This window comes from Myotis davidii, unplaced genomic scaffold (genome assembly GCF_000327345.1).
Source record: "Myotis davidii unplaced genomic scaffold, ASM32734v1 scaffold736, whole genome shotgun sequence".
Classification (NCBI taxonomy): Eukaryota; Metazoa; Chordata; class Mammalia; order Chiroptera; family Vespertilionidae; genus Myotis; species Myotis davidii.
Window position 1 is genome coordinate 139,538 of NW_006287431.1, and position 11,559 is coordinate 151,096.

Genomic DNA, 11,559 nt, shown 5'->3' on the forward strand with positions numbered 1-11,559 from the left:
GAAGCTCTGGCCTTTGTTTATATGACCTCGTGCATATAAGCCATGTGAATTAGTTATTGTCATAGGTACTTTTATGTATTTTTACCTTCAAGAGTGAACTGTCACCCAGCTCCTGAGTCAGACCCTTATGTCTGGAGGGGGACAGGAGATAGTTTGTCTTGAAATTGAGTCACCTGTGGGAGGGGCATTGGGCCCAGGCCCAGGAATCTAAAATGAGTCATCTCTTCACAGACCAATGACAAGTCATCACAGAGACCCCCTCACACATCATACAGGCTGGGAACAAAGGCTAGAAAGGGTGAAGGCTCTTCTGAGGTCACAGAGCACAGGGACACAGGAATATCTGATTCCCGACAAAAGGGTTAGACAGGGGCAAGGGTTCTGTGGGGAGCATCATATGTCCTCCCAGCAGCGGGAGAGAGGACCCAGCCAGCTGCTTCTATTCCAGACTGTGAGAAGAGGGGTGAGTCAGCCTGTTGTGGGGGGAGCAGGCTTTAAGCCGGCCTACACACCCCCACCCAAGACACACTCACCCAGATGGGATGGGAGCTGTTTTTCTGGAAGGCCCAGTCTCCTGACTCAGCACTGGGAATTTTGGCTGAGTGCGTTCTGGGAAATGTCAGGCCTACGGGAAACAGAGGGGGCTCACTCAGGCCATCCTGCAGGTGGGCGGGGAGCTGGGATAGCAGGGAGTATGAGGAAACAGGGGCCAGTGTGCAGGGAGCTGAGTGTGAGGGGTTTATGTACAGGGGTGAGAGCTGAGGGAGACAATTCCCAAGTAAAGAAGGGGGTTTATATGTGCAGAGGAGGAGGCTGGGTGCCAGGATGTGAATGCTTGAAGCAGAGGGTGGATGTGCAAAGTGGATGGGCTCCACGTACATGGAAAATGTTTGCGGGGAAGACATGTGCTCAAAGGAGAGATGTTGAACATGCTGGAGGTAGAAATGAGATTCGCAAGGTGTTCGTGCAGAGGAGAGGTGTGAAGTTTGTTAGGGAGAGGGATGTCTGCAAAGAAGACGGGGTACGGAACAGAAAGGTCCGCCGCACGCCCGGCACTTTGAGAAGCGCACGTGTGTGCTCCCGGCTTTGCCACGCGCGATCCCCCAACCTCCCCAACGGCTCCGCCCCGGCCCCGCCCTTACGCATAGCGAGGAGTTCTTTGTGCCAGTCAGCGAACTGCTGCTCCGCCATTGGTTAGCTGACCGGAGAGGGCGGGCGTGTGGAGGCTTCCGGAAGTGCTAGAGGCCCCCGCGCATTACCGACCCGGAGCCCCGAGCTGTGGGTGCTTAGCAACCGGGGGAGGTGCCCAATAACGGGGTAGTGGGTACTCGGGGGGTGGGGGAGGATTGTGGGTGCCTAGCAACAGAGGTGAAGGCGGTGCCTGGCGACGAGGGGGGGCTCAGAGAAGGGAGAGGGAGCCTGGAGGATCTGTGGGTGTCTAGCAATGAGAGCGGACCCTAGCAACGGCGGCGAAGTGGGACAGGGAAAGTGAGCTTTGGTAGGAAAGCAGGAACAGCTATGGTGCCTAGCAACCAGAGGGAACCAGGAGAAACTGGAGGGGCCCTTATCAGGGGAGGAAGTCTGCTGGGTGGGAGCCAGGGCCGACACGAGGACGGTGAGGGCTTGGGGTGGGTGGGGCAAAGCGGGAGGTCGGGCCCCACAACTCCTGTAATTCCTCCTCTTCTCCCCAGGCCATGTGGCTGGAGGTGGGAGGCCTCCTGCGGGGGACCTGTGGACCGCTGGGCCGGACTGTTGGTCTGCCTTATGGGGCCCTGGGGTCTGGGCCGCGCTGGTGGGTAAGACTGGGGAGGGGTCTCCAAGGTGAAGAGCCCGAGGGGATGGGCAGTAAGTAAAGGGATAGGGAGGAATCCAGAGGGCCAGGCAGACCCCTCCGCTCCTTGTCTTCCGCCCCTTACCAATGTCCACATCTCTTGCAGGGGCCGTGTAAGGGTTCTTGGGCCCAAAAGCTTCATCAGGGTGGGTCTGGCCGAGGCCTGAGTGAGGAGGACATTTGCAAGGCCCGGGAGGCCCGGCTCAGGAAGACACCTCGGCCCCAGGTATCATGGCCTCCCACCTTACCAACAACACCCCATTAAGGCAGCTGGCCCCCCGAGCTTGGGGAATAGTGTGGTGGCAGGTTGTTTGGACTTCCTGGGCACTGTACCCACCTTCCCACCCTCAGACCTTCTCCCCATTTTCCAGCTGAGTGACCGCTCTCGAGAACGCAAGGTGCCTGCCTCCCGCATCAGCCGCTTGGCTAACTTTGGGGGTAGGTGTGACTGTGGGAGACGGTGACTTCGGTCAGAGGAAGCAACATCTACAGAATTAAGTAAGGGAGAGGGCGAATCAGAGACAGAGAGGAGGGAGAGATGAAAAGAGAATGAAAGTAAAGGCCTGCAAAACCAAGAGAAATAGAAGGGAAGGTAATACTTATTGAGAACTCGGTGAAAGGCCCATACATGTGATACCTGCACCGAGTTGATGACTGTGTATTTCCATTCTACAGATGAGGCTAAAAGAGGTGAAGTGACTTGACCTCAGATTAGCAGCAGAATTGTTCAAACTTCAGGTCACAATCTGCATGAAATAATTAAAAAGGACAGAATGGAAAATACAAGTTCACCTGTAGAGTAATGGAAAAATATTTTTTCATGAAACATTGTAGGTATATTGGTACCTGCTGGTTATAATGCAAATATCTTCCTCCTGGTTCAAGCTTTAAAGACAATTCACAGTATAAAGAGGAAGTTGAGCTTTGACACTGTGCTGCCTCGGTTCAAGGGGTGATTCTGCTATATCCTCACTTTGTGACTTTGGATGAGTTATTTAACTTCTCTGAGCCTCAGTTTCCTTTTCTGTAAAATGGAAGTTTTTCCTATAAAACTTATTACATGAGGGTGTGGGGACAAAATGCATTGAAGCGTATAACGCACTAGGAATGGTTCCTGGCATGAAGAGAGTGCTCAGAAAATGCCAGCTTTAGTTATTTACAGAGATGGTGATAGTGAAAGAGGCAGAGAGACTCGAGCTATCTTTAGGGACAAGGAGACAAGAGGACACAGAGGAATCAGTTGTCCAGAACATCAAAAGGAGGAACAGAGAGAAAGAGGCCTAGATAGACATGTCAAGTGTAGGGGAGGGGGAAGATGACGTAGGAAAGGCGAACATGAAGAAGAGGTGTGGACAGAGAAACAGAAATCCTAGGAAGTCGCAGAGAGACTTGGGGGGGAACCCTTTTGGAGTCTTCTTACCCTTGGCTGTACACTAGAAGCATCTGGGATGCTTAATAAAAAGATAAATTCTGAGGCCTCATCTCAGGCCAGTTTAGTCAGAGCTCAGGGGTGGGGTCTGGGCATTGTATTTACAAAAGCTCCTTACTTGACTCAAATGTGCAGCAAGGGGTGAAAACTGCTGACACGGGACAGACCTATAGAGAGGAATAGAGAAAGAGCTGGCCTCGCCTTGAAGGGAAACCCCAGCACAGAGAGCAAGTGACTGAGCTAAAGACAGAGAGTTGGGTACAAAGAGCTGGGAGACAAGTGTGCTTAGACAGAGGAGAGGGCCGGGGAGAATGCCCCAGGTAAGAGCACATTCAGGCTCTTCTCTCACTCCTCAGGACTGGCTGTGGGCTTGGGGCTGGGAGCGCTGGCTGAGATGGTCAAGAAGTCCCTGCCAGGAGGAGATCTACAGTCAGGTGAGTTAGCCACACTGCCTGGGTCGGGCCGGTCCTGGCTGTGTGACCGGGGACAAGAGGCTTCACCTCTCCGAGCCTGTTTCCTCATGTGGACACTGGAGGTGATGATGATATACCCACTTCCCAGGGTCCCTGTAAAGTGCTCAGAGCAGGGTGGAGCCACTGTCAGGGTCCTGATGGATTGAAACAGATCATGAGAGAAAAAAATGTAAGCCATCCAGAGCTGAGTTCTTAACCCTGAGCAGGAGAAGGCCGAAATTAGGCCTGCTAGTGGGAGTCTGTGTCCAACAGAGATGGAGCAAGATGTGTAGAGATCACCTTCTGTCGGTAAGATTCCTCAACAAGTCGATGGCCGAAACAAAAATGGGGGTGGATATTCTAGATTAAAAAGAGACTAGAGATAACTGACAGATGGAATGTGTGGACCATACTTGGATGTTAGTTGGGGAAAAAAAAATAACTAAGTCGTGTGGATATAAAGTACAGCATTGGGAATATAGTCAGTAATATTTTTACAACTATGTATAATAGGCAGGTACTAGCCTTACGGGGTGATCACTTCATAAGTCATATAAATGTCTAACCACTAAGCTGTGCACCTGAAACTAATATAATGAATGTCAACTCTAATTGAAAATGACAAAATTAAAAGGAAAAGAGGACTGTAAAAGAATTTGGGGGACAATTAGGAAAATCTGAATATGGATTGGATAGTAAATATTAGAGAAGTAGGGTTAATTTTCTTAAGGGTGATTATGGCACTGTGATTGTATAGGGGAATTTCCTTATTTTTAGCACAGGTTGAGTGCAGCTCCATGCAAATGGGTCAGCAAAAAATAATAGTGTTTGGGTACACACACAGAGATAAAGCAGAGGAGGCAGAATATTAAAATATTTGAATCAGGTGTGCAGGTGTTCATGATGCAACTTTTTTGTCTGCTTGGATTTTTTTTTTTAATAAAAAGTTGGAAATAGGTGAAGGATTAGGCCTTAGGGTAAGGCCAAACTGAGTCTATACCCTGCCTGCCACTTCTGTGCTGTGTGACCCAGGGCTGGGCAGTGTACTTCTCTGAATCTCTTGTTTCCTTGCCTTGAAAATTAAGACATTGGTAATTTTGTGTGTTGTTGTTTTTTTTAATATATTTTATTGATTTTTTACAGAGAGGAAGAGAGAGGGATAGAGAGCCAGAAACATCGATCAGCCGCCTCCTACACACCCCCCATTGGGGATGTGCCCACAACCATGGCACATGCCCTCGACCGGAATCAAACCTGGGACCCCTTAGTCCACGGGCCGACGCTCTATCCACTGAGCCAAACCGGTTAGGGCGACATTGGTAGTTTTTACTTCCTGGGGTGATTGTAGGAATTCTGCCAGAGAATCCAGAGAGACACTTAGAATTTTGCCTGGCACAGGGTGAGCCCTCAATAAAGAGCTCAATAATTTTTTTAATATGTTTTTATTAATTTCAGAGAGAGAAGAAGGAAGGGAGAGATAGTGATAGAAACATCAATGATGAGCTCGCCAGGACGAGCTCAATAATTTTTTAATAAATAAAAGCATATTGGCACTTTATTGAATAATAATATAATTTGCATGTAGACCTGCCTACATGTCACAAATGTACAGCTTGGTTCATTTTTCACAAAGTGGACACATATATGCACCCAGATCAAGAAACCCTAGAACATGCCCAGCCAGTGTGGCTCAGTTGATTGACTATCATCCCATGCACCAAGAGGTCATTGATTCGATTCCCGGTCAGGTCACATCCTAGGGTTGCAGGCTCGATCCCCAGTACGGGTGTGCAGGAGGCAGCAGATTCAACAGCATTTCTTAAACTTTTTGGTCTCAGAATCCCTATACTAGTACAGCCTTAAAACTAAGGAATGGATTTTTTTTTTCAAAAGAGCCCTGGCTGGTATGGTTCAGTGGGTAGAATGTTGGTCTGAGCAACGAAAGGTCACAGTGTGGGAGGCAGCCAGCCAATACATGTGTCTCTCACATGGTTGTTTTTCTCTCCTTCCCCCATCCCTCCCTCATTCTATTCTCTCTAAATATCAATGGAAAAAATATCCTCAGGTGAGGATTAACAACAACAACAATAATAGTAATAATACTAATAAAGAAACCCTAGAACAGCATTTCTCAAGCTTTTTGGTCTCAGGATCCCAATATACCCTTAGAACTAAGAAATGGATTCTTTTAAAATGTGGTATATCATCCTGGCCAGTTTGGCTTACTGGATAGAGCATCGGCCTGCAGACTGAAGGGATTCAATTCCGGTCAGGGGCACATGCCTGGGTTGTGGGCTCCATCCCCAGTAAGGAGCGTGCAAGAGGCAGCCAATCAATGATTCTCTCCCATTGATGTTTCTATCTCTCTCTCCCCCTCCCTTCCTCTCTGAAATAAAAATAAATAAATAAAAGATGTGGTATATCCATACAACGGGATATTATTCCGCCATTAAAAAGGAATGAAGTGCTGATACCTGCTATGGTGTGGAAACAGTATCCTAAGTGAAAGAAGCCAGACACAAAGTCCACTTATTGTATGATTCCATTTACATGAAATGCCCAGAATAGGGAAACCTGTGGAGACAGAAAGATTAGTGGTTTCCAGGATTGGGGCCTGACTGCTAATAATAGGGAAGGGGTCTCTTTTTGGGGAATGAAAATGTTCTGGAATTGGTTGTAGTGATAGTTGCACAACTCTCGATATACTAAAAGCCATTGAATTATATACCTTAAATGGGTGAATTATATGGTATGAGAATTATCTCTCAATAAAGCTGTTTAAAAATAGAATGAGGATTGACTTGGGGTGGTGAACACACAATACAATATATAATGATGTATTATAGAATTGTATCCCTGAAACATATATAATTTTATTAACCAATGTCACCTCAATAAAGTCAATACAAAATAGAATGAGGACCCCAAAGAGCTTGTTTATGTGTGTTATATTTATGGATATTCATTGTATTAGGGATTTTTTAAAAATGTGTTTTTATTGATTTTAGAGAGAGAAAGAGGAAGGGGGAGGGAGAGAGAGAAACATCAATGTGAGAGAAATATCAACATCAATCGGTTGCCTCCCACATGCACCCTTACTGGGGACCAGACCACTACCTGACCAGGAATTAAACCAGCGACCTTTGAGTGCAGGGGATGGTGCTCTACACACCGGCTAGGGCTCACTGTATTTGAGATTAAAACTGAGACATTTTAAAACACAAGAACACACACATTTCATCAGCCATCAGAGCAGTGGTATCATCATGGGTCATGGAGCTTCTGGAATACTCCACAGAACATTTGTGGGAGAACAAGAGTAAAAAGGGGCAAATAACATTAATATTATTATGATAACATTTTTGATCTCACAGACCCTCTGACAGATCTCGAGGATCCTCAGGGACCCCCTGACCATGCTTTGAAAATACCTTCCCCAGTGCCCCACCCTGGGCACTTCCCCCACAAAGGGTAACCACTGTTTTGGCTTCTAACCCCAAGATTACTTTTGCCAGTTTTTTTCTCTTTACACCAATGTAATGAGTGTATTCTCGTAGGCGTCTGGTTCTTTGAATCCATGCGTTCTGTATGGGAAAGGCATCCATTCTGCTGTGAGCGGATGTAGATGGTTTATTCCTGCTCTAGGAGTCATTCACTGACTGTTCTACAATTCCTTTGTTCATTGTCCTGGTGGTCATTTGGGATTGTTCCTGTTTGGGACTTTTATGAGCTTTGCTGCGATGACCCCTTTTGGAATATATGTCAGGGGACACATTTATGCGTCTCTCGTGGGCATACCTCTGAGAGAAAAGGCATCCAGTACAGGCATTGCTTTACTAGAACCTCCCCATGTTTCCCATGGGCTTGTGCGCGGCACCGTCATCAGCAGGGCTGGCGGTCAGGCTGCTCCACGTCGTTGCCAACACTTGGTAATGTCTTTTTCATTTTAGCCATTTTGGTGGGCGTGTAGTGGTGTTATGCTGATTATTTTTGTGATTGTGATACTAATAATCATTCTCTCTACCCAGAGGGCAGCTCCCAGCCTGGCTCCAGCCCTTTTTTATCGGAGGCTAATGCTGAGCGGATTGTTCAGACCTTGTGTACAGTTCGGGGGGCCGCCCTCAAGATTGGCCAAATGCTCAGCATCCAGGGTACAGCATGACCCCTGACCCCTGATCTCACTTCTACTCTACCCCCTCACCAACAAGCCCGGACTTCAGGTACTCCCCCGGGGGCCCCCCTCGCCTCCTCCCTCACTGCTTCCCTTATTTCTTGTCTCCCTGTCTCCCAAGACAACAGCTTCATCAGCCCCCAGCTTCAGCGCATCTTTGAGCGGGTCCGCCAGAGTGCTGACTTCATGCCCCGCTGGCAGATGCTGGTGAGTGCCCAGTGGGAGAAGGCTGACCAGGGAGGTGGGCTCCACCTGCCTGTCTCTCCTGGCTTTACCGCTCTATTCCCTGTCAGACTCTGGGCCTCGGTTTCCCCATATGTAAAATAGATCGCCAAAGCACACTCCTCATAGGATTGTTGTGATGATTAAATAAGGGTGGTGCAGAGCACTTAGTCCAGTCCCTGGAAGGCTCAGTGAGCTGTTAAAGTGGCAGTGAGCACAGTGGTTAGGGGTAAGGCTTCTTGAATTCAAACCCTAGCTCTGCCACTTCCTACCTGTGTGATCTCAGACCTGTGGCCTGACCTCTCTGTGCCTTAGTGTCCTCATCTGTGAAATGGCGATAGTGATAGCCGCCCCACATCATAAATTAGTATACAGAAAGCACTTAGAAGGGTTTGCATGAGTGACATGGAAGTTTTAGCTGTTATTATTAACTGGTTTTTTAAATTAGAGGAGAGTGTGTCTGTCAATCGGTAGGCATAGCACCTGGCACTAAGTGCCCAAGACAGGAGCTGTTTCTTCCAATTACTCTGTAAGGGTATGGAATCCAGAATCCAGCCACCTGTCTTCTGATCTTTGTTCTGCTCACTCACCATGTGACCCTGGGCAATTATTGCTGCTCTCTGAGCCACTCTGAACTGCACCCAGCCCACAGGAAGCCCTTAAATTTTAACTCTTATCTATCGCATTAACTTTGAGTTCATACCAGCTGGGCTAGGCCTCCCTGTCCGCCAGTGCCTGGTTCACCTTGGCTGAGAGACTTCTCTCTGAGCCTCAATTTCCTCATCTGTAAAGTGGGGTAGCAGCCGAGCCAGGGCTCGGCATGTGGTAAGAGTTGGAGTTGTTAACTTGTAAAGTGCTTGACACAGGGAATGAACTCAGTTGCCTATAATCATGGTGATGATTGTTACCACTGCTCTCCCTAGAGAGTTCTCGAAGAGGAGCTCGGAAGGGACTGGCAGGCCAAGGTGGCCTCTTTGGAGGAGGTGCCCTTTGCCGCCGCCTCAATTGGACAGGTGCACCAGGGAATGCTGAGGGATGGGACAGAGGTGGCCGTGAAGATCCAGGTGAGGGGGGGGATGGGCAGGTGGCGGTGGGCACCCTGCTGTCCCAGAAGAATGACTCCCCTCCCCTACTCCTCCCCTCACAGTACCCAGGCGTTGCCCAGAGCATCCAGAGTGATGTCCAGAACCTGCTGGCGGTGCTCAAGATGAGCGTGGCTCTGCCTGAGGGTGAGGTGCCCATGTAGAAGCAGTACCCTGAAGAGAGGAAGTGGGGCTGAATGGAGGGAGAGCCCAGAGAGTACCAGGGTGTGCCTGTGTGTGAGTGGTGTGAGTGTGTGTTTGAGACAGAAAGAAGGGATGCCAAGGCAGGGAGAGTGTAGAGTACAAGTGTGTAAGAAAAGGAAACTTAGAGATTCTGACAGAGACACTGAGAGTCAGAAGCCCAGACCGAAATCCAGAAACAGACACACAGAAGGCATGCAGAGAGGGACTGTCGGTCTGAAAAAGAGCCACAGAAGCAGGACGAGAGTGTAAGTGGGGCCTCATGTTTGTGTTAAAGAGCCCAAAGAAGATGGAGCAGGATGTGTGTGCGTGTGTGTGTGTGTGTGTGTGTGTGTGTGTGTGAGAGAGAGAGAGAGAGAGAGAGAGAGAAAGACAGAAGTAAGATTCAGAGAGAGTACGAAAACGGTGGAATGGGTGGCATGCATGACTATGAAAAAGATGCCTCGGTACTGGTGTGCATGCCTGTGAGAGAGACCCCAGGAGAGACTGCAGAAGAGCCCGCAGTTATATGCGGACTGAGGGGAGGTGTGTGGTGTGGACAGACACTGGGGTAAAAGGCTTAAGGCAGAAGGTGTGAGGGATAATGAGAGGCAGGATTGGCAAGAGAAGACATTCGTGAGTGGAGCCTGAGGGGCTGGGCAGGGTGGACAGCCTGTGACCTTCCTTGGCTGACACGGCTGCTCCCCTCAGGCCTGTTTGCGGAGCAGAGCCTGCAGGCCTTGCAGCAGGAGCTGGCTTGGGAGTGTGACTACCGTCGCGAAGCGGCTTGTGCCCAGAACTTCAGGTGAGCACAAAACTTCGGGTGGCTGGCAGGCCCCCCAGGACCCCTTCCTTCCAGCTTCGCTCCTTCCCTCCCTCCCACACTAAGTGGAAGTGGAGCCCTGGGGTGAGGCTGGCAAACTCCTTTTTCTCTTCATTCGTCTGTTCATCCATTCATCCTTTTACTCATTACTTCACTTATCCGCTGTGTTCGCTGTGAGCTTGGGCATGTCGCTTCCTCTCTCTAAGTATCAGTTTTCTCGTCTGTGGAATGGGTTAGGTAACCTCTTCAGTCCAGTGGGGGAGATGATCTTGTCAGCAGACACTTAGTCACAGAATGAGTTACACCTGCTGCACTGACGAAGCTAGAGCGATCTGACAGTGTCAAGAGTTGGAGAGGACAGGGCTGCAGGGCATTTCTTTCTTCTCCACCAGGGCAGGGGAGATTTGAGATAAGCATTTTGGAGACCAGTTTGGCATCCTGTAATAAGGCTGGATATTCGCATACATCCCAATTGTCACCCTCCTGGCTAATTGCTCTAGGGTCACTAATGCCAGTATACACCATCAGACTTTTCTAGAAAGCTCAGAGTAGTAATAGCTCCAAATTGGAAACAACCCAAACCTTTGAAATTCATCCAGCGGGGTGGATGAATAAATTATGTGATATTCATCAGTGGAATATCATACAGCAGTGAAAATAAATGAATCATAGCTACTGGGAACAGTGTGGTTGTCTCTTAGAAACATCGTGATATGCAGCAAATACCGCAGTGAGATCCTTCATAGGTTAGCCCACACATTTACTGAGCCAAGCCCTATAAACACAGTGAGAGAGAAGGTGGTGGAAGGCAGGGTTAGGAGCACGGGCCTGGGAAGACGGATGTGGGATCCAGCCCCAGGTCAGCCCTTAGGCTGGTGGCCTGACTGCACAGTGGCCTTGGGAGAGTACCCTCCCAGGGAAGTGAAAAGGGAACTGTGCTGATTAAATGCTCAGCACAGGGCCTAGCCCACCAGGAGTGGGTCCAACATCAGAGATTTTATAAACAAGGACAAAAATACAAGCCTGAAGCAGGACCCGGAGGAGGCGGGTGCGAGGTGTAGATTGGGCCAGAGCGCTCCTTGTGGGATCTGGGGAGAGCCCTCTCCACAGGATTTCTTAGTGCCCTTAGAATAAAACCTACATCATTTCCTCTGGCCCCTCCTCATCTCCCTGCTCCCCATCTTACTCTACTCCAGCCATCCCATAGGTCCCCAACCAGAGGCCTCACTCATTGACCCTTATCTCAATCTACCGGTCTATTTGTTTGTTCGAGTGTGGTCTCTGTGTATGCCAGGGGCAGGCCTGGAGTTCATCCACTGCTCTGTCACCAGCGTGGTCCAGCACAGGGACAGACACTGAGGACTCTTTC

General features: G+C 49.1%; 1 protein-coding gene across 1 annotated transcript in view; it reads left to right on the forward strand.

The window, feature by feature from the left end:
* Positions 1-1,200: 1,200 nt before the first annotated feature.
* The window catches only part of ADCK4 (aarF domain containing kinase 4), an 18,963-nt gene continuing 8,604 nt past the window's right edge, over positions 1,201-11,559 (forward strand). The window contains 10 exon segments of the mRNA XM_006759191.2: positions 1,201-1,278; positions 1,692-1,796; positions 1,938-2,057; positions 2,203-2,269; positions 3,617-3,694; positions 7,741-7,863; positions 8,005-8,090; positions 9,029-9,169; positions 9,253-9,334; positions 10,079-10,172. Coding sequence (XP_006759254.2) covers positions 1,695-1,796; positions 1,938-2,057; positions 2,203-2,269; positions 3,617-3,694; positions 7,741-7,863; positions 8,005-8,090; positions 9,029-9,169; positions 9,253-9,334; positions 10,079-10,172 — 893 coding nt within the window. The 5' untranslated portion in view covers positions 1,201-1,278; positions 1,692-1,694.